The sequence below is a fragment of the Phoca vitulina genome, unplaced genomic scaffold (genome assembly GCF_004348235.1).
Source record: "Phoca vitulina isolate PV1807 unplaced genomic scaffold, GSC_HSeal_1.0 scaffold22, whole genome shotgun sequence".
In the NCBI taxonomy this organism is placed as follows: Eukaryota; Metazoa; Chordata; class Mammalia; order Carnivora; family Phocidae; genus Phoca; species Phoca vitulina.
In genome coordinates this window covers 8,232,836-8,260,754 of record NW_022589725.1, presented here as the reverse complement: position 1 = coordinate 8,260,754, position 27,919 = coordinate 8,232,836, and the positions used below count along the sequence as shown (strand labels likewise).

Sequence of the window (27,919 nt, the reverse complement as noted above, 5' to 3'; positions counted from 1 at the left end):
AAAGCTTGAGATTAGCTTGTAGGAGGGTAAGGGTGGAAGCAGGGAGACCAGTAATCAGGCAAGAGGTAATAGTGGCTTGGACCAGCTTGACAGCAGAGGAAGAGGTGAGAAGCAGTTTGTTTCTAGATATATTTTGTAGGTGGAGTAAAAGTGTTTTTATCACCAATATCAAATAACTCAGTCATAGCTTTAAGTTTTGTAAACTACCATTGAAATTTTTTTTCCTTTTTTTCCCCCCTCACCTCTGACTAAAAAAAAGTTTGACCGAAAAAAAAAAAAAGTATGTACTCTGATTTAGTCCTTTGACCCCAGTGCAGGAAAATTTCCCACTAATATTTCATAAATGATGCAATTTGACCAGATGAAGCTGAACCCTCACATTACCTTGATGTTAACACAAGTTTTAGAAAAGTGCCATGAGGGCATACTTCCTTTGTACCTCTTTCTTCTTGAAGTTCCTGTTAAAGATCTTGGCTTAGAAACTAAGGTGTCAGGGTATCCCTTCTTGTTGGAAGTCGCTCAGGGTAAGATCATTGACACCCAGGCCGCTTTACAAACCAGAACAAGTCATAGAACACCATGGATGGTGAGGGAATTTGTTTTCCTTTCAGAAAGTCTTCCCACACTCTTTCACTTGCTGTCTGACATTTTCTGGTAAGCAGCTGTTGCACACTGAGTGCTAGTTCTAGTTATCTCATTGAAAATACTCTGTTTCCAGAGTAAGGTATGTCAGGGAAAAAATGGTGTAGCTTCTCTCAGATATAAATTACAAAGGGCTATATTATGCTTGGTGTGTTCTAAGATTACCCATTAGACACCTTTGTGAGAATGGGTACTACGTACCTAACCCAGAATTAAAATAATGATGAAGTAGTTAATTTGAGTTCAGATTTGGTATATGTGTATGATTGTATTTGCAAGGCATGTAGAAGTGTTGGTGTGTTAGCATTGATGGGTTGTGGTGAATTTATTCCCCATTTTTAAACATTTGGTTTTTTTTAAATCATTTTTTTTTCTACCCTTAAAGGTTTTGGCCCCCTTTAATTTCCAGCAGAATGTCTGGCACTACATTTCGATTAATGTCTTCTTAAGAAGCAAGCTGTCACATTTGAAATGATCAATTTTTGATAATTCTCTGTAACAATCAGCAATTGGCTTTTTGCCCTATTTGCCCCATCTTTCAAAGGAGATAAAGACAGATTACTTGTATAACGTGCTCCGTCTTCCCTATGCACCACAGGAAGAATGTAGTTTCTGGTCAAATTTTGGGTATCTGTTTATCACAATGTGTATCTTACTCTTCCTTCTGTGTTTAAATATGTAAATCATTTAGTCAGTTGTTGTTATTTTTAAAGTAGGTCTGTCCTAATTAAACACAAAAAATCTTAAGCTTATATCTATCTTTTCGTCTTTTCTGGGCAGAGAGGCAGATGAAGGCTGTAAAAAACCTTTAGAAAGATTGCTGAACATCTGGCAAGAAAGAAGTGTGTATGGCGGCGAGTTCATACAGCAGCTGAAGCTGTCTATGGAGGACTCCAAGAGCCCTCCCCCCAAAGGTAGAAACATCACCACATGTTTACAGCTCTTGGTCTTTGCCTACTTTCGAATCACATATGAAAAGCTGCAGTGGGGGTTGCTGTGAACCACCAGCGATTATATGATTCTTCAGAGAGATGAACATAAATGATGGTGAGAATTTATGTAGTGCTCGCAGCGTGTAAGCCTGGTTCTAGTATTCATGCTATTCATCATCTCACACCCTTAACTTTTGCTGTGTATTCTCCTTGGCTCTCTTCTGCCTTGCAGAGAGTTTCCTTGCACAAGGGAAAGGAACAACGTCGTTTAGTTGTGGGGAACTAGGAGGCACCTTGGACTAAGATTTTGCCCTAGCCCTGCCACTGACTACTGTGGGATCTTGAATATGTCTCTTAGCTCTTTTAGAGCTTGGTTTCATTAAATATTGATGTGGTTTTGGAACATACTTTTGATGTTTGTCAGCTTGCTGTCTATAATTGATTTTGGTCTTTACTGAACCCAGGATATCCTCCAGAAGCGTGTACATGTATGTGTGTGAACCTCACCAACTCCTCTTAAGAGCTTATGTTCTTTTTTTCTTTAAAGAGGAGTAAGATCAAACATTATTTGGTTTGTGGGTTTGTGGTTAATTGCGGTTTAATTCTAGTTGGCACGACGTGCTTCTGAGCTACAGATCTGATCTGACTGCACACGAACTCATTGCCTGGAGGAACAAGTCTAAGTACTAACATAGTACTTAGGACCCTTTATAATCTGAACTAGTTTACTTTTCCAGATTCTTCTGCCATTTCCTCACATACACCTTGGTCTTTGGCCATACCCAACAGTTTCCCTTCTGGATGCTCTCAGGGTACCTCTTCCGTTGCATCTGGTGTTACCTCTGCCTGAAATGTCCTCTGCCTCTTTCACTGGGTGGTGAACTCATTCTTTAGGAATGCTCTTCTCATTTTGACATTTTCCCTACTTTGTCTGGGCACATGTAGCCCTTCCCTCCATGTTCCTCTGGTACTTTTTACATGCCTCTGCTATAGCATTCAACCATGATTAGTTTACCTGATAATATCATTCATTCAGCAGGCCTTTATTGTGTACCTTTCATGATCTCTTCCAGGTCTGAGTTTACACGCATTTTAAGATGGGGCAACTTTCCCGTAAAACTACAAATTAGAGGCTTTGTAAGAATGACGTAAGTGCTTTCAGACTGCAGGTCATTGTTGTTTTACTTAAGAGTTGATGGGAAACAATTTTGAGGTCACTCTGGTGGTAGCTTCTTAAAAGCAAGGTGTTCCCTACTTTGGAGTCTGGTAGTGTTTATATTGTAGCTTTTGGAGGTGTTCTGCACAGTGTTGGGGAATTATTCAGCATTCTTTTCTCTACTCTTAGACATCATTGGTAAACAGTGCTGATTTTTTAAAACACCTTTGGGCAAGTAGGGGAGCTCTGAAAGACAATGTTGGAAGCTAAGTGTTGAATTTCAATTCGACAAGCATTTGCCAGACATGTGCTTTGAGTAAATGGCTATGCTAAATGCTATAGGACTGAGCAGAGGGTGGGGAAATAGTTTTGCGCTCAGGGAGCAGTCAGGCAAATTGGGGAGTTTGTGGCAGTGGTAGATTTGAAAATAGCTCTGTTGGGTTTCTGATATTTTTGAGCGTCTAGACATTGACAGCCGTTGAGGCAGTATTCCTCCATGTGGAGGATAATGCTGATCTGAAGGTGATTTCTCTTTCTCTGTGCTGTAAAAATGGAAACGCATACCAAAGGTTCCAACATGTATATTAGTCTCAGCTAACTCAGTCTGTCTCCTCACCATCTTCTTTGGACCTGAGTTATCAAAATATTTTACCTCAGTCCTTTCAAAATATTGATGAGTTCTCCAGAAGTTTATTTCCAAAATTAAATAGTCCTTTTATATTTCAGCTTTGATTCATGGATATTTCTTTGTCTTGAGACAACTCTAGAATTTACCTTTGAAATAAAAATTTTCCTGTGGAACTTTGACAGTAGAGAATAAATAAGCTTAGGAATTTTGTTTTAGAAAAGTGGAACTTGGGTTTATATACCTGTTTCCCCATGTGTAAGACCCAGGTGTTCTAAAGTTGTCTCTCTGTTCTTGGGCATACTCAAGCTGTCACTGGACTGAATGGAATTTCATTATTTACTTAAGTCACACGTGACTCACACAGTATCCTACAGTTGTAGAAGGATTTAGAAAAGAAAGGTAGATACAAAGGAAATAGCATTTATTGAGCATCTATTATGTTCCAGCCTGTTGGCTGCTTTTCATGTTAATTTATTTTAGATTCTTACAACTCCTCTATGAATTTGGTATTTTCATATTTCAGATGAAGATACTAAGGCTCAAAAGGGTATAGTGATTTTGTCCAGATATAATTAATAAGTGGAGAATTCATGTTCTGGTCTGTATGACTTTAAAGCCTGTGTTCTTCACACCATACTTTTGCTGGGGAAGCACATGTATTCAGTAGATTTGAATTAGGATATGAATTCATGAGCAGGTTACCCAACTTTCCTGGACCTTAGTATAGGTAGTTTAGGTATTCCAAGCAAGGGTTTAAAACCAGGCTTCCAGAGTATGAATCCCTGCTCTGTCACTTCCAAGCTGTGTGACCTAGGGCATAGCATTAGACCTCTCTGAGCTTCAGGTTCTTCACTGTACCGTATGGCTATTAGTAGTAACACCTCATAGCATTATCCTAAAGATTACTTGAGATAACATAGGTAAGATGTTATTAATGAAGTGACGATATGACTTTTATTTGAGCCCCGCTCTCTGTTTCTAATATCTAATATTCTGAGTTTCTCAATATGATCCATTGGCAAACATAGGAGGAGAATTGTTAGTATTTTTAGTTCCCCAGATTTTGTGCAAGATTAGAAGCCATAGTGGTTAAGAGCACAAGCTCTAGGCCCAGCTTCCCCAGGTTGAAGTCTAGAGTTGAAGTCTGGCCACTCAGTTTGAGACGGTACTGGTGAAGTGCTTTCAGAATACTAGGTCCAGCGTCAGACCTTGGCTGCAGAGCTTTCTCTTTCCGTGAGTAAAGTTTAATGTGTTCCTTTTAAAAGTTGCCTTTATTTTGCAGGGAGAGAACAAAGAATGCGGGAGCTGTTACAAACAATATTTCCTGATTCTTTTCTCTTTATAAAAGTAATGTAAAATCTGTGGGTATTGGGGTTTTTTCCATTTGTTTTTTATTTTTATTTGTTTTATTTTGTTTGTTTTTTAGTCCCAGAAAATTTCAAGTGGATTCTTTGGAAGACCTAGCTTTACAAGTAGATGGCTGCATTTTATAAAGTGTTTGGGAGACTTCAGGCCAACTTTTTGCCTTAAAATTAATTTTGTAGTCTGCTGTAGTGTCTAAAATTCTACCACAGTCAGGTCTCCAAGAGATGTATTATAAATGCTTAAGGGAACCAGGATTGCTTGAATGTTAGCCAAGTATAAGACCCCTAGAGACACGGGGACAGGTTGGAGGATAGAGAGTGTATAATATGAGGACAGGCAGATTGGGGCCACCCGTAGTGTTTGCCCTGCCTGTAAACAGAGTGGTTGAGTGAGTCAAAAAGCAAGTGTAAATGCTATGGTCAGAAGCTGAATTGATAGTGGGAGGGTGCCTTGTCTTAAATTCAGTAATAGGAGTGGGACTGACAGATTTCCTAGGCTATTTTTAATAGCTGCCTGACTAGATTGAGCATGCTGGGCATTATAATTGCTAACTTTGTACAGATGAGTCAGGGGACAGTTAAAAGAGCAGGCTGTCCTGTTTGTGTAAACGGAGGCATGTGGTCATTTTTGGTACAGCGCTAGCGTCTTCCAAGCTCTGTGCCACCTCTGCTTTCAAGAAGTTTCCAACTCAGGTCTGGTGACACATTTCTAGGTATTATAGGGATATAAAGAAATAAGATACTTAATGTTTCTATCAGAGAGGTAAGGCCTGTGCCTGCCGGCGGCCATACAGCACAGCAAGGGCCAGGTGCTGCGGGAGTAGAGGAAGATGATGGCTCAAGATGCTGCTGCCCTTACCATGGGTAGGCTTTGAGCATAGGTAATATCGTTAGAGGCCATTCCGGGTTTTTGAGTAGAGGCACAGTGGGCCATTCATTTCATAAGAGTGTAATCTAAGTTGGAAAAGGAGTGACTAGCGGCAGGGAGACCAGTTGGGACAGTGGTCTGCACAAGGCATGGAAAAGGGCACATTTCTGATAAGAGGCGATGGGAAGAAACAGAATGGAAAGATCTGTAAGGTACATCTCAGAAGTGTAGAGTCTGCTGGAAGTTGGGACTTTAGGAGAGATTCTGGTGGTCTCCAAGGCATTGTACTTGGAAGATGGGGCCAGTGGAAGTGTTCATAGTATGAGTAGGTAGCTCAGGAAAGGAGGAACCTTATGAAGAAAATGATGAATAATTCATTTCCAATAGGTTCTCCAAGTGGAAATAGGAGAGAACTGAAGTAGGATGACAGTGGTTATCTCTTATTACACCCTCTTCCATCAGGATGGCGAAGGGCAGAAATGGGCCTGCAATTATTTTCATTAGTTTGATTTCAGTCTTGTAATGCTATGAGTGAGTGCCAGTATGAAGTGGTAAAAAGTACTCCAGTTTAGGGGGCAGGTGGCTTTGGCTATAGAGGTGAGACTTACACTAACGAGCTCCTTGACTGTGGACAAACCACAGCCTGTGGGCCTGGGTATATGCTCATGAAAAACGAGGTGGGGAAAGCAAAGATGTAGGTCTATCTAAGGCCTTCCAGTGCCCAAATTCAGTGATTCTGAGGGTCCTAAGGTACAAAGTGGTATGTGGTTTTTATATATAATAACTTCTGTATAAGAGTTTGAAACTGAAGGATTCAAGTTTTGTAATTTTTCTACCTTCTTTAGTGTATTTAACAGTTATTTCATTGAGCACTGTTCTAGATGCTTGGAAGTGAACAAAAAAATATTAAAAAAATTTTTTCGCTTATGTGCTTATATTTTAGTGGCAACTCCTAATGCGTGGCCACTTTGATGCTTTGTGGTGGCTAAGTGTCTATGAGGGTCATACCACCCTGCACATTAATTAGGCAGCTAGTGTGTGCTAAGTACTGTTAGACATCTCATATGCAAATTATATACCGTTAGATTTTCTGTTTTACAAATATAGCAGTCCTTGTTTTGCATAGCGCAGGACTGTAAAAATGACTATGTAAGCCGAAACCATGCAAAATGATCTTAATAATCAATGGGAAAAGTTTTGATTGTTCTATGACTTTTTAAATTTTTTTATCAAAGAATTGAAAACTCACTGTTGATTACAGATCTATAGGGAACAAAAAAGATAGTAACACTAATAGATACCTAGCATGCTAGAATATAAAACACTAGGAACATTGAGAATTAAAGTGCTTTATTTCTTTGTAATGAGCTTCACAAGAGGGGTTTGACCAGAGAGAGCTTGCCTTCTTGTGTAGTCCATGGTATGGAGCAAGCATCCTCCAAGTTTGGGTCGGCTTTCGGCAGTTTACCCTTAGTGTTCTCCGTGTCATGAGGTGTGTTGGAGAGTTCCTGTAATGTGAAGAGTTTTGTCAGCATCACTTCCTCTGGGACACGGTCGTTCTTGTCATCACAACTGATTTCTTCACTTATTTTGATAAATTGGCTTTCACCAGGTGATTCTGGCTGTGGACCTAGAGTTTCTGGAAGGGTATGGCCGTGCCAGCATCCCCGCGGCCAGCTGTGTCTTCTGCCAGCTCCCTTTACGTTCCGTTCGCTTCTAACATGAGCTTTAGTTTTAATTTCGGGGCTTCTCTTTCATCTTTGTCATTTTCAGTCAGTTCCCTGTTTTGATTATTCATCTTTATGAGATGTCATGCGAATTTGATCCCTGGGAGACAACACAACCAAACACTGCTGTTTGTGTGTGACTGAAATAACAGCGGTGCAGTGACCAACCAGTGACCTGAAAGAAGTCATGTGGTCACTGATCATGATGCGTTTCTATTACTTACGCAGTGATTTGTGGATTGAAGTTAGCAGCAAAGTTTGTTCTTTATGGAGTTACTCTGAGTGAATATGCCGCAGTAACTGAAATTTGAACCGTGGTGTCGGGGGACTGGTGTTGTTGAAACCTTGGTAACAAATCTGTGCATAATAGAATCTTGCAAAGTGGGGGCTGCCTTGATGCAAATGTTGCTGTTTTCCTTTATTTAATAGAACAGAGGAACAAACCCATGATATTGACTTGGCTTTCACGTCAAGCATAGTTTGGTCAGTTAATGTGTAAGGTAGGACCAGGAACTACATCCTTGTTTCCAGGAAAAAATGTTTAATGAAGCAAGACGTGTACGTTATTCTGTTTATAACTCACAGAGTTCAGAGGCAGGTGCGTGGTGACCCCTACTTTGGCAGATGAGAGAGTGTGTGCTGCGGAGGAATTTGACTACAGTGGGAAGCGCACAGATTTTGAAAGTCCCACCTTTAAACCAGTATGGAACTTCTCGGGGCCTCCATTTTCTCCCCTGCAAGCCGGAGATAGTAGATCTTAGAGTTGCCTGAAGGACTCAATGTACAGAAGCTGTTGCCGTGCCTGCCACATGTTACCAGCGTTTCTTTACTTTCCAAGCCTGAACGTGTCATTTAGACTTAATGTCCCATAGATGTTTGGCATTTATTTTGTATTGTCCAATTTGATACAAAAGTAATGATTTTGGAACGGGCACTTTTATTGTAGCCATTTAAAAGCATACAATACAAATAATAAGAAATGTAATGTAACCTGTTTGCCTCAAAAGTGGTTAACTTTAAAATAGTGACTTAAGTAACTTCTTTCAGTTGTATCAGTCATATTTCTCAGCAACGGTTATTTTTAATTTTAAGGTAAAATAAGGTTTATTTTGTTTCTAAAGGGAGAGTTTAAAGAACATGATGTGTACAATTTCTGACACGATTTTATTGATAGGTTTCTCTCTACTACAGGTTTTCCCTGCTATCTGAAATTAGACCATTCCTATGAAACATCTCCTAGGCCGAAATGGCATAAAGTGAAGAAGCAGTTACCATTAGTTTGTATGGAAAAATTTTTGAACATTCCCAGACCCCAAAAATAACTTCTCTCAGGCTTTTCTGATACCTCAGGCCACATCTTGCTAACAGATGCACAGAATAAATCGAGATAAAGCACAGATGCTCACAGACACAGCCCAAAGCTCTGGTGGCTTGATGCTGAGATGCCCGAGTGTAGTTGCTGGGAAAGAGCTGGGCGGGGGCCGCTCTGGCTGCTTGGGGTGCGTGCTGCCTCTGTAATAACCGCTCCCTGCAACACACATGCTGACCACCGTTTTCACTTTGTGCCTTTCTTTGTGAAAGTGAAAATCCTCTTTGAATTTCTTTTGGTTAGTGAAAGCAGGTACTATTACTGTAGGTCTTTCATAAAAGCAAGCTTTAGAAAAGTGAGGAATTATTTCTGAAAATAATTCAGAAATTATTTTCTGAATTATCTTGCAAAGTGTATAGTGTTTCATTTTGTATGCAATGTATTTTCTACAAACCCTGCCTTACATTGGCTTCCTTCATTATATTGTCTCATGGGTTTCTTAACCACTTTGCTTCTCTTGTTAACTTTTATTTTTCAGAGCTAAGCTTTTTAATTAAATGTGTTAAGTTTGGTAAGTTTCATTTTTAGATGCTTGTTTTTGGTAGTCTTTTTCCAGTGAGTCAGTCCAAGATGACAGACCTGAGACCATTTTTGATTCTTCGGTAATGTAGGGAACTACCACCAACTTAAAATAACTAGCATATAGGCTAAGGTTAAGCCATCTTTGGAAATGTACACCCCTTTTGCCATTTTTTTTGCATGTGGCCCATTGTGCATAGCCTTTGACTCTTACCTGCACAGGCTCTCATGACCCAAATTTGTGCCCTTTTTCTTTCCTCTAGCGACAGAGGAGAAGAAATCTCTGAAGCGAACTTTTCAGCAGATACAAGAGGAGGAGGATGATGACTACCCTGGAAGCTACTCTCCCCAAGATCCTTCTGCAGGACCCCTCTTGGTATGTCAGGACTCCCAGAGAGTAGGACACAGTGGCTTAGTGGAGGGACTGCTAGTTGAAGATTATGGCCACAGGGTGGCGCCAGGGACCAATAGTATGGAATCACCAGAGGGCAGCTCTCAGGGCACTGGGTGCAAGATCTACCCAGTAGAGCTTGCCAGATAGCAGGCTTGCCTTTGTCTTTGAATGCCATGAGTCTGGATGGATTTATGTGTTATACGGTATTTGGACTTGGCTTTGTTTCACTCCTAGGACTTGAAAATATTCTCAAAAAGTAGATTTTTTGAAAGGGTAGATAATGCCACAAAGACATTTGAATGTCCTCTGCCATGGCTTTTCTCCTATACATGGTTATTTTATATAAGTAGACAATTCATTAGTTTCTAGGGTAGTCTGTGTGGCAATAGCAAATTTGCTACACTATCACCTATTTAAATATTAAAATGGAGCCAATTAATTATATATTTGCATTGTTTAGCCCTTCATATAAATTAGCTGATGAGCTCTGTGTGATTGGTTAATTTTTGCTGTTTATTTCTTTACTTACTAATTTACTTTACTTACTTTACTTAGACCATCAAAGAAAGTGAGGCTCAAAGAGAGATTAACTTGCCCAGTGTCTTAATTTGAATCTGGGTCTGAGTGATCTCAGAGACCATGATCTTTACTGAGTTACATGGCCTCTCATTTTGCCTAAAACAGTTTTACTTTATTATACATGGGTGTGGCTAAGGTCCATGTAAATAGGAAGCATGTCTGGTCTGTGTTACGTTAAAATGTTGAATTAGATGGTGGGTTAAGTGAAAACAGTGTTAGGCCATGTAGCTTTGCATTTAAAAACTTCCAAGGGGGCCAGCCTGAATTACTAACTTTCAGGATAACTGGACTACCGTCTACATGGCCAGTTTCTTACTCCCGGGTCATGATGGACTGGCGAACCTGTCAGCATTCATTGTTTTTGGATGATTTTTTTTTTTAATATTTAATTTATTTATTTGTCAGAGAGAGCGAGTGAGCACAAGCAGGGGGAGCAGCAGACAGAGGGCGAGGGAGAAGCAGACTCCCGGCTGAGCAGGGAGCCCGATGCGGGATTCGATCCCAGGATCCTGGGATCATGACGAGCTGAAGGCAGAGGCTTAGCTGACTGAGCCACCCAGGCATCCTGTTTTCTGATGATTTAAAATTACCCTTTTTAGTGTACAAAGTATGTGTTCTTGGTTTGCTCTTTTCTTAGTCTTTTTCCCCTTTGTTTGTAATTAATGAGTTTGACACATTTAATTTGGGGAGTGGCTGCCAAAATGGAAACTGTCATCTTTGTGACACTCATTTTGTAAAGCAAATCCAAGAAAGAATTGAAGTAGGCGGTGTCATTTCATTTAATCAGTCAGCACACAGTTGTTCAACATCTGGTACACACGCCTTTATGCTATACTGGAGACCAGACCATTCTGTATTAGAAATCATACATTATTTGAAACTAAGCAATTTGAACCAGGCTCCTTTTTTTTAAGTTGCCAAAAACATGCTCTTTTAAAAAGATTTTTTTTTTCAGGTTATGTAGAATTTGTTCATGCTCTGCTGTTGACTTAGAAAAATTAACTTTGTACATTCTCTTAGAATCCATCATCCAGTCCAATCACTGGCCTCAGTATAGGCTCTGGTACTGAGGACAATGTTTTTGTAAATGTCAGGAGCGTGATCATTTTTAGAATTTTTCTTCACCTCATTTAATTCTGGCTAACTTTCTTTAAATCCCATATTTAATGGACAGCGTTGCTTGTGCTTTCATTGTACAGACTGAGGAACTGATCAAAGCTTTGCAGGACCTGGAAAATGCTGCATCAGGCGATGCTACTGTCCGGCAGAAGATTGCTTCTTTGCCCCAGGAAGTGCAAGATGTTTCTCTGTTGGAAAAAATAACAGGTGAGAAGGTAGAGTTTGGATGAAAGGTGAGGGAAGAGGGACCCATTTCTCTAATTCATCAAATCCTAGGACATGCTTACGTTTGCAGATACAGACGACTTCTATGTGGTATTGGGGTTTTGCAAACAGCGAAGCTATTGAAACAGTCCATGCTTGAATAGTGATTCTAGGAACTGGAGAAAGGCTGGCATGCCACAACCTGTGGCACTCTTATGTGAGATCTGCTGAAAACACAGGGCAAATTGTGTATGTGATATTGGGGGGGCAAGAGAGAAGACATTAAATTCATGATCCTCTTACTAAAAAAAATTCAGTCCTCTGTGATTTATACCCTGCACACAGACACACCCCATAGATGATAGCGCCTTTAATGCCAAGAATGCCAGGTGTATATTGTTAGTCATGTCATTTTGCCCTCTTGATGCTCACCCCCAGTTAAACAGGGAGGGACACATAACATTATTCCCGCTTTATGCATGGGAAATTGAAAGGAGGGAGTGAAGCACGAACTGATACTTATAGAGAATGCTCTGTGCCAGATACTTCTACTCTTCATGATAACCTTTTGAGGTCACTGACTATATATCCCCATATTGCATAGAAGGAAATTGAGGCTTTGAGAGGTTAGGTGTCTTTGGGCAAGATTATCAGTTCCAGTTTCCTTACAGCATTTGCTCACTTCATTGTCTCTGTGTCCCATTTTGGTAATTCTTGCAATATTTCTTTTTTTTTTTTTTTAAAGATTTTATTTATTTGACAGAGACACAGCAGGAGAGGGAACACAAGTAGGGAGAGTGGGAGAGGGAGAAGCAGGCTTCCCGCCGAGCAGGGAGCCGGATGCGGGGCTCGATCCCAGGACCCTGGGATCATGACCTGAGCCGAAGGCAGACGCTTAACCATCTGAGCCACCCAGGCGCCCCTCTTGCAATATTTCAAACTTTTCTGTTATTCCTTACGATGATTTGTGATCAGTGATTAGGACTCACTGAAAGTTCAGATGATAGAATTTTTTAGCAACAAAGTGTTTTTTGATTACAGTGTATACATTTTTTTTTTTTTAGACATAATGCTCTCGCACACTTAGTAGAACAGTATAGTGTAACCATAACTTCTGTATGCATTGGGAAACCAAAAAACTCATTTGACTCCTTTATTGCAACATTTTGTTTCATTTCAGTGGTCTGGAACTGAACCTGCAATATCTCTGAGGCACACCTGTATTTTAAAGGTGGTTGGGGAAAACCTTTCTGATGAGATGACCTTTGATCAGAGGCCCCCCCAAGATTAGGAAGCAAGCCATGAGGATATCTGAGGGAAGGAACTGCTACACAGGCAGAGGGTACAGTCTGAGTAAAGACTTCAGGTCAGGAGCACGCTTAGCTGCAGGACACAACATGGAGGCTGCCTAATTCCTACAGGCAGCATTTGGGCTCACTCCTACTTCCCCAGCTCCAGCAGTTGGACCCTACTAGATCTAACAGTCTGTTAATCCTTCCACCTTTTCTCAGCCTCCACTCCCCTCCAGCCTTACTTTCTTCTCTACTTAGCACAGAGTCTTTATAATCGCTTCCTTACATACACCCTCAGTCTCTGTTTTTCTCTTTCCTCTTCACTGTAGTCTTCTGGCAAAACCCAACTCTTCTCTTGGCTAAGTCCAACTTTTGAGGTTATTATAATTATCAACTCATTTATTCTTACTATCAGAATCATAGTCTGTAAAAATTGGGAGCAAATTAACATAAAGCTAGCAATGTATGTGATTTTATTTACCTGTTTTCCCTGCCCTAAAGGTCTCATATCTCGTGGCCCTTTTTTTTTTTTTAAGATCTATTTATTTATTTGTGTGAGAGAGAGTGAGTGCAGGGGGAGGGTTGGGGGTGGGGGGCAGAAAAAGAGGGAGAGAGAATTTCAAGCAGATTCCCTGCTGAGCCTGACGTAAGGCTCGATCCCATGATCCTGAGGTCGGACCTTAACCGACTGAGCCACACAAGCGCCCCACTTTTTTTAAATTAATAAAAAATTCATTTTGATTTTTAATTGCAATAAAATACACCTAATTTACGATCTTAACCATTTTTAAGTGTACACTTCAGAAGCACTAAGTACATTCACATTGCACAACCAATTTCCAGAACTCTTGACTAAACTAAAACTTTATACTCATTTATATATAACAACTCATTTCCCCCTCTCAGCCACCATATCTAAATCCAACTTTTCCTCTGTTCTTTCCTGGACCTGCACAGCTGAGTGTGGCTGGGAAAAACAAATAACACATATAAGCTGACTTTTCTTCCTACTTCCGTGGGTGAACATGTCATTTTTTTTTTTTTTTTAAGATTTTATTTATTTGACAGAGAGAAAGAGATCACAAGTAGGCAGACAGGCAGGCAGAGGGAGAGGGAGAAGCAGGTTCCCTGCTCGAGGTGTGGGCTTGATCCCAGGATGCTGGGATCATGACCCAAGCCAAAGGCAGACGCTTAACTGACTGAGCGAGCCAGGTGCCCCGAACATGCTGTTTTCTAAACCAGCCCCCTACCTGTTTGTTAGTCCTGTTCCTTCTCACTATTCAAGGACATTGCTCCAATAATTGTCCATTTTTTCCCTCTACTGGCTCATTCTGCACAGCATAAAAACATGTACTTTTTTCCCACGTGGGAAAAACTTTTTTTCTTGACCCATATACTGCCTTATTTCTCTGTTCTTTGTAATACAACATTCTAAATAATTGCCTGTGCTCATTTGTCTCCCTTTCCCCTCTTCCCATTCTCTTTTGATTCCATTTTACTGAAGCTGCTCTTATCAGTGTTGTTGATGACTTCCATGTTGCTAATTCAGTGGTGAATTTTTGCCCAATCTTTACTTGTGGTCATCGTAACTTGATCTTAGTAACATTTGGCCCAGTTGGTCATTTCTTCTGATTTGGTGCAGTAGGCAGAATAATAATACCCCTGGCCCACCCAGACATCCTTGTCCTAATCCCCAGAACCTGTGAATACGTGATCTTACATGGCAGAAGGGACCTTACAGATGGATGAAGTTAAGGATCTTGAGGTGGGGAGGAGTATCCTGGATGATTCAGGTGGGCCCCATCTAGTCACAGAGTCCTTCTGAGAGGGAGGCCGGAGGGCAGTAGTCAGAGAAGGAGATAGGACCCTGGAAACAGTCTTTGGAGAGATGCATTTTGAAGATGGAGGAAGAGGCCATGATAATAAATACTAAGATAATACGTTTGTGTTATTTTCAGCCACTGAATTGGTGGTAAATTTGTTGCAGCAGCAACAGGAAAGTAGGACTCTATCCTAGCTTTTCTCTCCTTCCTCTGGCTCTGGCTCTTTAGTTTCCTTCTCTGGTTTCTTCACCCCTCTGTTACCTCTTCATGTTGAGTATTTAGCGCTCTTTTCTAGTTAGTTTCACTGACAGTTCCTCTTATCCAATTTGATGACTTTAAATAATTTTTAGACTAGTAATTCCCTAATTTATGTCTCTAGTGTTGACTTGTCACTTGAACTTGAGACCCATACATCCAGCCTTCTGCTTAGTGTTACTAGTTGGCTGTCTCAAAAACCATTTCAAACTTGACCTATCTCAAACCAAACTTGTCATCTTCTCTCCAAAATTCACTGCTCTCACAGTCTTCCCCTGATTTATCAGTAAATGACCCCCTCCTCATTCCTGTTGATCGGACCAAAACCAGTGTCTGACCCCAGTATCTGATACTGTCACCACTTCCACTGCTACTACCTGGTGCAAGTCACCAACATCTTCACTGGGATTATTGCAAGCATTTCCTCTTTGGTTTCCCTGCTTCCTCCTTATCTCCCACCCCCAGCCATCACTCTCTTTTTTTTTTTTTTTTTAAAGATTTTATTCATTTATTTGACAGAGAGAGACACAGCGAGAGAGGGAACACAAGCAGGGGGAGTGGGAGAGAGAGAGAAGCAGGCTTCCCGCGGAGCAGGGAGCCCGATGCGGGGCTCGATCCCAGGACCCTGGGATCATGACCTGAGCCGAAGGCAGACGCTTAACGACTGAGCCACCCAGGCGCCCCCAGCCATCACTCTCTTCTCCACATACCTAGAGTAACTGGAGTGACCTGTTCAAATGGAAGTTGGACCATGTCCCTTCTGCTCAGAGCACTCCAATTATATGGGCTCCTTGCCAGGCACTTTCCTCTTCTAGGACTTTGTACTTGCTGCTCCCGCTGCTTGGGATGATCTTCCCCGGATAGTCACATTCACGTGGCTTGTTCTCTCACTTTTTCCAGGCCTTGGTTTACATACCACCTCAGTGAAGTTTAAGCTTACCCTGACCACCACATTTAAAAGTGTTATTTCTCCTTCTGAATGCCCCATGCCTTCTCCTCTGCCTTTTTTTCTCTAGAATTCTGATCTTCGGCTGATGAACAAGTAAAATGTGGTATATTGTTTCTCTTCTTACCTGAGAATGTAAACTCCTTGGGGCAGAGAGTTTTTGTCCTTTGTGTTCCCTGTTGCTCTGAGAGCCTAGAATGGTGTTGGGCATAATAGGAGCCCACATATTTGTTCAGTTAATTGGAAGGTTTGGGGCCTAGCAGTCTGATTGAGGTGGCTTAAGTGACAGTGGTAGGAGAGGAGGTGGGTATGAGGAGAATGATCAGCTCTCCTGAGGAGTTCCGTAAAGGAGGCAGGGAAATGGGGCAGTAGCTAGAGAGTGACATGTGGACAGAAGGTAGAACAGCATGTTCGTATGCTGATGATAGTGCTGGCGGAGGAAGAGAAAGAAGTTGAAAGGTGTGGGGAACAGTCACAAGGGACAGTCACAGCAGCAGAATCTTGGCATGAGCAAGAGGGAGTGGGATGCCCTTGCTCTTGGTTTCAAGGCAGTGATCTATTCTTTTGACCCTTAAAGGCCTTTTTAAAAATGCTGTATACATATTAGAGCTCCAATTTCACCAGACCCACATGAAATTAATTTTATCAGTTCTTTTCTAATACAGCTCATCCTTTTGTCACTCCCTCTCATTTCCTAATGTTGAGTCTTGTTCACCTCCTCTTTCCAAGGATATCCTTTCTTATACTTTGATACTTCAGCACAGTTTTTTCTCAGTGAGTTATAGCCCATTAATTGGATGTGAAATCGGTCTGGTAGGTAATGACCAAAATTAAAAAAAAAAAAAAAGAATAGAAGATGGAATACTTTGCACATAGTAAGGATAAGTATTGCTTTATGAAATTTTCATTTCTTTCTGTGTGTTTGCATAAAATGTGTTTCTTACTGTGGGTCATGTTTAAAGAATTAGAAAGAACGTCTGTTCTTATCAGTCCCTGTATTTTGCTGAATGGAAGAAGAGAGCTCCTGCCCAGGTTCAAGGCTTGCATGGTATACAAGGGGTAGAATCCTATTAGGTCCATTTTAGAGAAATGGTTTTGAGTCCCAACTCCTCCGCTAACCACATGGTATCAAACCAGCCTTATAGCTTTTATTTGGTCTTAGTTTCCACACCCAAGAAACGAGTGCTTGCTTTTGTATTTCAGAAGAATGTGCAAAAAATACTTAACAAAATAATATGAAAGCGCTTTCGAAATTCTCAGAGGCAAGGAAAAATTATTTCATGTATGACCTTAAATATCTCTGTTTTATTTGTAGAGCTTTTGCAGGAATAGGCACTTAGAAAACCTTTGCAAGATTCCCCTCCTTGTACAGTTGCCTCACGTCAGGTAATTCAGAGATGTCCTGTCTTATTAACAGGAGTGAGTTCTTTGGATTTCTCTGTCAGCCAGTCCATTGTTTGTCTATAGGTTCTGGCTTATTCTTGGACTCTGTACATTGGGAGAGGAACTGTTAACCTCCCCCAGAAATGTTTGCAATCATGGCTGTGTGATTTCTATATTGTCTCTGTTTTTTGGTCTCATTTGTACATAGACAAAGAGGCAGCTGAACGTCTTTCAAAAACAGTAGATGAAGCATGTCTGTTACTAGCAGAATATAACGGGCGCCTGGCGGCAGAACTGGAAGACCGGCGCCAGCTGGCTCGGATGCTGGTGGAGTACACGCAGAACCAGAAAGATGTTTTGTCAGAAAAGGAGAAAAAACTAGAAGTGAGTACATGGCAAGGCAGACCCAGACTGCCCGTTTCCTTTCCTATAGCCCAAAGTAGGAGGTTTCTTTATGCTTTCGTTAACACATTTTTTTGTCTTTTAAAAACGAATGAGATGAGAACATCCATCAGATACTGTAATCATTTGAACCGAGTTGAAAATTGAAGTCATGTTTTTGTGTGTCCAAGAAAGAACAAACCGGAATGCAAGAAACAATGAAACCTTAAAGCATTTAGGAGCTTAATATTACTTCGGTTTGAACTCACATTAAAAAAAAAAACATTGTAGATTGAGGTACAAGAAGAACAGGTGGTTGACAGAACTGAAGCATGTGTATTTGGTAGTATTTGGAAAATACTTAAAATTGCCTTTCTTTTAGATTATTTTGAGATTTATTTCTGACTTATATCCATGGTTAAGGCCAGTAAGGAGTCTGCCTCTAAGCTCTGTCTGCAATCAGTTCTAAAATGTCACAGTAATGTTTTATGGAGTCCAGTTCTCAAACTGTTGAGAAGGAACTCCTTTCTACCCTGAGTTGGCATTAGCCTGAATGCCCTTGGGGAGGGGCTTCAGAACTAGTTCCTTGCCATGCATTGATCTGGCTTCTTCAATAAGTACATGGTGGTTTAACATCCGTGCTTGCATAACACAGCCAGTGGTGTGGACGTTTGGGAACCTTGGCTTGCCCCAAGCTGCTAGCGGTGAAGGGGTGAAGACAGTTTTGAGTCGGAGAATCAGTTAAATATCACAGGAAGCACTGGAGTAGGTAAGGGAGGGAGGGGATAGTCCCCCTCCCCACGCCAGCACTCAAGAAACATGTTCTCTGACACAGAGGAAGGGGAAACGGCGAGCTAGTCCTGAGGCTGAGATTATCGTGTTTGCCTTTCCACACAGTCGCTGACTTGAGGTGGGCAAAGAATGATGGGCACTTTTGACCCTATCCTTACCTGCAGGGATGACGGGAGCAGGGCTGGGTAGTGGTTGGGGGAACTTCATAAGCCATCCTGGAAGTAGAAGATGGGAAACGGTTGTGAGAGTAGTATGGCTTAGATTTAGAAATCGACACTGACCAGAAATCCTGAAGGGAGTTTCACAGGCAGTACCAGACGGTCATTTATCTGAAATGCTCATCTTTCACTGAGGAAGCATTTTCAGCACTGTGCCCCGGGACTAATAAGAGAGTGTAATTAATGATTCTGGTTGTAAGTCACCATGCCATCTGTTGAACTGCCCCTTGGCGACACATTAAGGGCTTTCTCTGATCTGTCAGACATTGATTATCATGAGCAGCTGTTGTTGGGTGGAACGTGGCAAGCTACCATAGAGGACAGAGTCTTTGAGAAGGAGATTGGGTTGGTAGAGTGGATTAACTCTTTGTTTATTTCCCTTCCTCTCAGTTGCACTTGGCTCCCTATGTTTCTTGGGGGATCATTCTGGTTTCTGTAGAAGCAGTGGTTTGTGAGATGCCATGAAAGGTCATTAAGCAGAGAGATGGATCAGAGATTTGGGTCTGTTCTGTAGCTTTCCAGCCCAAATTCCTCTGCTCATTTGGACACTGGGGTTCCATTGCTTAAGAATCAGAACAGGAGACTCCCATTGCTGGAAAGTACAGATTCTGAGCTGAAGGTCCTTTCTTTTCTCAAACCATGTCGCTTAGCCACTTGAACAAAACCATTCACTGTAAGAATGAAGCTAAATTTGCTTATTTAAAAAATCGAAAGACTAGATACAATGTAAGATGTTGAGAGCTGGCTTTAGTTTTTTCTTTATCCATGTTTGCTAAAAAATGTCTGCTCTCTAGAATTCATGATTTTTCTCTCATGTTCCGGAACAGGCTGGTCTTACTCCACCATACCCTCATGGTGATGGCAAAACTTGAAAAGTATATGCCACTTGAAAGATGATGCGTTACCAATATGAATTATTCTAAATCCTCACAGTTGTTTATTGATGAGGGCTGTGCATCAAGTATACTTATCTTTTTAACATTCACTTATTTAACACTGGTAGTCCTTGTTTTAAAATCGCCATATCAGAATGTAAACGAAATCTGCTTTTATTTTTTAATCCTTTCATTACCTTTAATGTATGAACATGGAAATCTTAGAACTCTGGAAATGTCATGATTTACTTGAGAGCCTGTTTTCTTCCCAAAGTTCTAATTTGTTAACACATGAGTCCCCCCTACCCCCTTTTTTTAAGTTCATCTCTTCCTTCATGTAATAAGCATACCTTTTTGTCTTTCACTTAAGAATCTTATGTTAGATTTCTGGGTGGCTCCTAAGCTTTGGGGTAGGGAATGTGATGATTTGGAGCCAAGGATGATTCAGATGCTGTCATATAGGAGGGGGCAGTTACGGCCCACAGAGGGAGATTGTGTTTCTGCCCTCAAGGAAGTCATTGTGGCATAAACAGCATCGGTGAATATAAAACCAAACCAGGGGGATTGTACATAATGTAGATTAAGGAGGCAGTTGGCCACTCTGATTGTGGCTTAAGGTCAAATCCAAACTTCCTGGAAGGCAATAAAGGCTTTTTGTAAAAGGAAATCGCAATTGGAGAAGAGAAATATGTTGATAAATGGGAAAGCCAGACTGGAGCAGACAAATGTGTGAAGAAAGACAAAAAAACAGAAGGGGTGGGAGGGAAGTGCTACAGTCCTCCAATGGGAACCAGGCTCTGTACTCTTTAAGGAGCTGCTTATTTATTCATGAATAAAGTCAGCACAGCCTGTGCCAGTCAGAATTATGTCCAAAATGAGCAAGATGTGCTGTCTTCCCTCAAGGAGCTTACATTCTGTTGGGGGAGAAACAGCAGGAACCAGAGAGTTAGAAGTAAGGGGAACACCCTGGCTCACTGTGTCTGAGTTGGCTAGAAGTTTGTTTTTATTAAACACATGGGCAGTTTCTGAACCCTGAACCCTGTAATACCCTTCAGCAGGTCTTCTGAAGTCTGCTAGCCTAGGTGGTCTTGGGCTCTTGCAGTGCCAGGAACATAATTGTTTCTCAATAAACATTTGTTCTGTGCATGAAATTTCATCAGTCAATTTTCTATAAAGAGGACTTTTTTTTTTTTTAGGTTACATGAAAAGTGGTTTGACAAATCTGATTTAATTTGTGGTAAAAAGGTGACTTTTTGATAGAAACTCCTATGGGTTTCTCATTTGTGCTTTTTTCCCCCTTTAAGTAGAATCATGATTCTTTTTGAGATGATAGGGTTTTGTTTTTTACCTGTTCTTTTGTTTTTTGCTTCTGTTTCTGGATGTTATGGTGACATTGGCCTACCACCTTTCCTTTAAACTCCAGGCAGGGTAAGAAGGGGGCTGCTTCAAATCTATTTGCAATGCTTTTGTCACAAGCAAGAGAATACCTAGAAACGGAAAAGAGGGCATGTGGAAGGAAGCATAAATGGTAGCCTGGAGGTGGTTAAGAAGTGTGGAGGGTACAGAAGAAGGTTAATTCAAAAAGGTGAGGACAAAGGTACCAGAAAAGCCTCCAAACTACAGTTCTTAGAGCAAAGGGAAGGTTTGTTTCCGGTAGACAGAGATGACTATTACCCCAGTTGTCTGTTAGAAGCTCATAAGCCATGTCAGAATGGGATGGATAGAGTTCCTGTCTTGTCAGTTTGGAGAAAGCATGATGTGGGTATGTTCATCTGAGTGATCAGGGCATGTGGGGGGGAAGGGGAAGGGATGGAGGGAGGGAGGGAATACAGATCTATTTGTACAAACACTGGAGAAAAAAAATTAAAAAGGAGCAGGTACTCGCTGTTTTACGACCATAACATACCAGTTATTTTCATTCACATCATGGTGTTTGGTTGTCATTTCTGCAAAAAAAAAAAAAAAAAAAGGTCATTGGAACTTTCATAGGAGTTGCACTGAATCTCTAGATTGCTTTGGGAACTATGGCCATTTTAACAGTCTTAAGTCTTCCAATCCATGAACACAAGATTTCTTTCTATTTATGTAGATCTTTTAAAATTTCTGCTGCAGAATTTTAAAAAGTATGCTAGAGGCCCGCTTACTGGTGCATTTGACATTGCAAAGGCCCTGTTTAGGTACCACACGTGTCAGGGACCACAGGAGAGGGCAGTGGTGTGTGCCACCTTTTAGTAGGTCTGTGGCGTGTGTCCAGATGCATGTGTGCTCAGCAAAGCCACCAAGGCACATGAATGCCAGCTTCACTCTTCACTCAAAATGAAGTGGCACTTTGAGGCCTGGATGTCTGAGTAAGTTGTTAACAGGATTATTGAGCTGGACGGAACCTTAGACATCATGGAGTCTGACTTCTGAATTGGTGAAGAAATCAGACCCAGAGAAGGGAGTTTGCCACAGACCAGGAATAGAATCCAAGGCAGACATCTGGTAACTTTCCGCCAGGTTTGTGTTTTCCTTTGTTGTTGTTTTGTTTATTTTAAATTTGATTCCATCAGGTCAACAGCCGGAAGACATCCTACACAGAAGAGTAGCCAAAGTTGAATCATTTCAACAATCCCCAAGAACCTTGTTTTAGAAAAATGCCATCTATGTAGGGGGATTAAAATAGTTGCATGAAGCATTTCAGAGTGGCCTCTGAGAAGACCTTTCTAAGGTTTGAGAGAGCCGACTCTGCCACCGAGGTTCTAAATACCCTCCTGGCTATGACTGTGCATGCTCTAGGGGGCGTGGGGGTGATTGGACCATTGAACTTGGGGCTGCTGCTGTTTCTCCCCAGCTTGGCACCTCCCCCTTGGCCATAATGAATACTCAGGAGTAGAGCCTTCTACTTCAGACAGCTGGGAAGGGGGAAATGGCCCAGGATCTAACAATGCCTTGTGACTCTTCATATTTCTGTTTGCAGTTTGGTTATAACAACTTGAGAAATTCTTTGGCTGTAGCTGAGAAGGTACTAAACCAAACTGATGGCCGTCTGTTGTTTTTGGCAGCATCGGCCCCCTCCCTGCAGGGTGCAGATTGTTAAAAGCATTATTTCAATAATGGGATAGGCAATAGGTGGACATAGCTCCATTTTTTGTCAACTTTGGAGTAAATTCTTCTTTTTCCCATGATGTTCAAAGCCAGTATCTCATTGTCCATTCCAATAAGGACAGATGGGAGCAGGTGATCTAATCCTCATTTTAGATGAGAAAACAAAGCTCAGAGTGTCTATGAGCAGTCAAGGTCGAGGAGGAAGTCAGTGAGAACCAGAACCCTAATCTCCTGACTCTAGTCATCATCTGCATTGTTCCCCTGGGAGCTTAGGGACCCTGCCTAGACTGCCTCTCACAGCCCTGCCTAGCCTGGCCCCACCTGCTCATAGTCCTCTACACTCACTGCCCTTCCTTAGCAGATAATTCTTTTCCTCCCTAGAGTAGCAATGCTGTCAGCACCATGGGCTGATCCAGCCCTTGTTGAAAAGGTCAGTCTGCTTAACACTGCTCAAGTGACCCCATGGAGGGTTTGAACTCACATCCTTCCCCACCCAGCAGCTCATGCCTTGCCCCCTGCTTTTTCACCCCTGCTTTGATATGGGAGCCTCCCCCTACAAAGTTTCCTTCCAGTAAGTGGGGACTTGTCTTGAACTGTGTGGTTCTGCAGGTAATTTGGAGTTTAGAGACTGTGTCCTTGAAGTCCTTCCATTCTTTTCAGTTGCTGCCAACCCTTACACTCAGGTTAGATTTGTAGCCGGAGCTTTTATCTGTGAGGGGGTGTGTGTGTGTGTGTATGTATGTATGTATGTATGTATGTGTGTGCGCACGTGCACATGGGCATATGTGTGGGGGTGGGTGGGTGCTCGTGTGTATTTTTTTTATGTTACAATGTAAAAACTTTGGTATTTGTTTATCTCTTTTTCATCCCAGGGGGGAAAATGCCACATTATTATTATAATGTATTTCACACACTTGGTGACCTAAGGGCATGGTTTGCCAACATTTGAGACTTCACATTAAAGAAGTGACATGATTTCAAAGCTCTCCCAGCTAGAAAATCATACATATAGTCATAGCATCATTTCCATATTTTTATATCCCAACTTTTGGCGATTCTTCCTGTTTTCCAGAATAGCTCCACTGAGTTTTAGCTGGTGTATGTAGCACTAATTTTTCATATTTATAAAGTACATATACATGTGAAGTCAAAACAGCATCTGGGCCCCTTGTCACTGCTTGCCTGCCAAAACATTCGTTCTTATTCAACTAATAGTTCTTTATTTCTGTTTTAATGATTACAAACACATCACAGGGAAACTTAGAAAATAAGTATAAAAAATTATAATCTCATTACTCAGAGAACTTTTGATTTTGGTATGTTTCCTTTATTTTTTCTTCAGTTTTATTTATTAAAAAAAAAAAGATTGTATGTATTTATTTGAGAGACAAAAAGAGAGTGAGCCAGGGGAGGAGCAGAGGGAGAGGGCCAAGCAGACTCTGAGTCAAGTGCGGAGCCCAACACAGGGCCCCACAACCCTGACACCATGACCCAAGCCAAGACCACGAGCCGGATGCTCAACCAGCTGAGCCATCCCGGCGTCCTTTTTCCTACAGTTTTAAAATTAAAGTGATCATAATACGTAGACAATTTTCTGTCATGCTTTTTTTTTAACTTTGTCATTTTCCCTTATTAACAGAAACCTATGTAAAACATTTTAAATGGTTGCTTGAACACCTATAGTTGGATAATCAATGATTATTTTTATTGAGTATTTATGTGGGTTTTTTTTTTTTTACTTTGGGCTAACTTCCAGTATTGCATTATTTCCTTCCTGTAAGTTTAGAAAATGGATTCTCTGTGTATGTGTAGATGCCTGCTTGTCTTTAAGTATGTTGAAGTTTATATACATTTCAATGTCTTTGCCACTAGTGTGCATTTCTGACTTAGGAGTTCTTGCTCTTCCAAAGCATCTTCGGCAGTTTGGCACTTCATAGAGCTTTAGAGATAGACAGATAGGACATACAGATATCCATCCCCAAGTTAAGGATTAATCATTGTTATGTGAGGAAATGAGCATTGAATAGTTTAATTAGACAAATGGGGCTCTCTTCTGGGTTTTAAGTTATATTTACATTTGAAACAGCTGTGGGAAATAGCAGCTACTTCTTATTATAACACTGACTTGAGTGAGCATCGTTTTGAGAGCAGGTTCAGATTACAGAAATTTGAGCTCTAGTGTTTAAATGTCTGACCCAATGGATACATGTCATTTTGAGCAGAGATCTATTTTAGTATTTAGGAATGTTTCTGCTACTGGTAAGGTAGGCCTTCACCCACTTCAAGTTGCAATTTTTGTAGAAAGTAAAATTGGATTATGTCATACTTTGCAATCTTGGAAGTTCCATCTCTGACTTTTGTTTTTATCTCTATAAGATAATAGGGCTTGAATTAAGATTAGAAAGTCTTTTCCTATGATTACAGCAAAAAGTGTTCGTGGTTGTAATCAGGAGTTAGAATGAAACCTTTGCAAACGAAGCCCATGAGCTCCCAAAGGTGTGGCGTGCTTCCTGTGAAGAGGGGAAGGTACCAGCTGTCATTATGACTTTGCAAGCCTCCGTAATTTGTTTTCTCCCTTATTCAGATTCTTTAAACATCTTTAGGAAAAAGTGTGGGCAACTCTCTTGCTTAATCCGTTCATTAGGTACTTGGAGAACTTGGAGTAACTTTGCAATTTTAAACTCAACAAAAATTTATCAGCAGCCTTCTGAGCATTCTTGGGGTTTGGATAGTGATTAATGGACTCAGTCCACTTTTTCTTCAAAATGTCTGGTATGATGTATTTGGTGCTTTTCTGGGTCCTTTAATTTTGCCCATCGTGTTTCTATTCTGTGAGGCATAGACTTGCTAGGAGTTATTCCCATGGATATCATTTACCCAGTTACGATTCAGTGATGAGGACCTGTAGTCCCCATTCCAGGCTTTCTCTGTTGAGGCCAGTGGTCCTTGCAGCTTTTTATCTTTGGTGTGGTTTGTCATTTATAAAACAGCAATGATACCCTCACCTGGGGCAGACGGGCTCGAACACTTGTCTAACCTGAAGCTGTTAGGGTCTGCCTTTCCTTATCATATGGGGCCTTCAGGGGCACTTTATTTTCCTTTCTGTGGAAGAATTCTCCAGTAGACTGGCTATAGGTGGCCTTCTCCGCAGGTAGCATGCTTTGCCTCTCTAATATTAAACAGAACAACATTCACATGAGCACACTCCCACTGTCCCTTTTAACTACCCCATTTTCCATCGCTGCCTTTACTTCTGAACCCACTGCAGCTTGGCATGCATATCTACATTCTACTGAAGTGGCTGTCTTCGGAATCCCCCACTACTGGTCCAGACTCAAACGTCAAGATGCATATCTGCACCGCACCCCCCCCCCCCCCCCCCCCCCCCCCCCCCCCCCGCCGTCTTTTGTTTCCTTTGCTCTCTTTGGCCCTCTCTATAGTGCTTAATACTATTCATTACCTTTATGTGTTCTTCTTCTCTGGTTTCTGTTCCAGTCTTATTTTTGTGTGTGTTCTTAGTAAGCTTTTCTCCATCCCCACCCTGTAAATGTTGGTATTCCTTTAGCCTTTTTCTCATTCTCTCTTTTTGTGACACACTCAGAGTGGCTTCAGCTATCACCTGCGTGCTGATGGCTTAAATCTAGATCTTTAGCCCAGACCCTTCAGACCCATATATCTTATTTCCATAGACACCTCAAATGTCATATGGCCAAAACAGACTGTCCTCTTCTTCTAACCTTTCCTTCTCTTTCCCTGTCTGGGAGAATGGCATTGCCATTCGTCAAGAGCAGACACCAGAGCTTATCTACTATTACTCCCTGTTCGTCCCACCTCCCAGATGGGTCAGTTCAGCCTCCTCTTGTCTCAGCCTTTCCTTCAGCCCCTGTGCCACACCTCTGCCAGACAGCCTCTCGTTGCCCGACTGCCCCGTCGGAGTGGTCAGCAAGCCCTTGTGATTTTCATCTCAGTTTTTCTTGAATCTGTCCCCTTCTCTTCCTGTCTGTGTCCATACCCACCACCTTAGCCCCACTGCCACCATTCTCCCCTGCTCACCTGTAGTAGCTCTTTGCAGACCCACCTGCATTTGTTCCTGTGGCCTGGAACTCATTCTTCACGTGGCAGCCCTGTGATTTTGTTCAAAAGGTAGCTCTGAGCAGGTCATTCCCCTGTATAAACATTTAAATGGCTTCCCCGGGCTCCTGGAATATAAGCCCAAATCCTTGCATGTTCCCGCCACATGTTCCGTGCCCCACTCCATGGCTGGCCCCTGCTAACCTCATCAGCCATATCTCTTAACGCGTTCCATTGCATTTTGTCTGTGTTGGCCTTTTCTGTCTCTGGATCTCCATGTGGTGCTCCCTCTGAGTGCACTCTCCCCCCTTTCCTTCCCTCTGGTTAACTCTACCCTTGTTGATTCCTGTTTCATCATTTATATCCCATGTCAAACGGTATTTCCCTGAGACCCCACCTCCATCTCCACCCCACAAAACCAGGTTTCTCCTCTCCTCCCCCCATAAATACTGTCCTGTCTCCCTGTCTTTTTCCTTCAGAGCACCACATGGTTTGTTATTCTGTTCATGGATGATTTTGTTATTTCCCTGACCAGACCATAAAATGCTGTCTGCATTGTCACTCTGTCATCCCCAACCCTATCCTAATGCTTGGCACAATGTCTTGATCTCAGGTGGCAGGTACAGTTGCAGCTCAGTTCATCTCTAGGCTAGGTCAGACTATATCTTTGACGGGGGGATTCCTTTCACATTGGTGATGCTCCCATGAGATCTAGGCTTTACTGCTTAGACACATTTTTTTCCAGTCTCTTGGCCTTTAGACTGATGGGACTGGACTGTGGTATTACCTAATTACAAAAATCTGTGACTTCCACGGTCTTGAAGGTTGGAGGCTCCTTTTTTTTTTTTTTTTTTAAAGATTTTATTTATTTATTAGAGAGAGCACAGGGAGGAGGAGAGGGAGAAGCGGACTCCCTGCTGAGCGTGGAGCAGCGCAATGTGGGGCTCAATCCCAGGACCCCCAAGATCATGACCTGAGCCAAAGTCAGATGCTTAACCAACTGAGCCACCCAGGCACCCCCAGAGGCTCTTTCATTTGCTCAAACCAACTTCTAGTAAAGGTGCTAAATTTTCAGGACATACTCAGATGGCTTGTAGGAGGATGGATCTTTATATCCCACTAACACTTTTTCTTCATTTCTGCATGCCGTTTCTTAACATGTGGATCAGGAAGATAAGGACTGCTTAGAACACAATAAACATGGGAGTGGTGGTGGTTCTTTTCCCCCCTCAGATCTGCTGATTCACATTGAACAATTTAGCACGTGCCTGGTCTCGTTCAGATCTGGCATCACC

At 41.7% G+C, this 27,919-nt stretch overlaps 1 protein-coding gene across 3 annotated transcripts in view; it reads left to right on the top strand.

Annotated features, from left to right (window-relative positions):
- RPRD1B (regulation of nuclear pre-mRNA domain containing 1B) overlaps window positions 1-27,919 on the top strand; it is a 63,373-nt gene that overhangs the window by 11,403 nt on the left and 24,051 nt on the right. For 2 of the 3 annotated variants that reach the window (XR_004301205.1, XM_032419391.1), the window contains exons 3-6: window positions 1,423-1,556; window positions 9,469-9,581; window positions 11,378-11,504; window positions 17,409-17,584. Coding sequence is in view for 2 of the 3 variants with exons in the window: in XM_032419391.1 (XP_032275282.1) it covers window positions 1,423-1,556; window positions 9,469-9,581; window positions 11,378-11,504; window positions 17,409-17,584 (550 nt within the window). In the remaining variant the exon portion in view is untranslated. Of the gene's footprint in view, window positions 1-1,422; window positions 1,557-9,468; window positions 9,582-11,377; window positions 11,505-17,408; window positions 21,313-27,919 lie in introns of those variants that run through there. The other variant, XM_032419390.1, reaches the window with a different exon arrangement.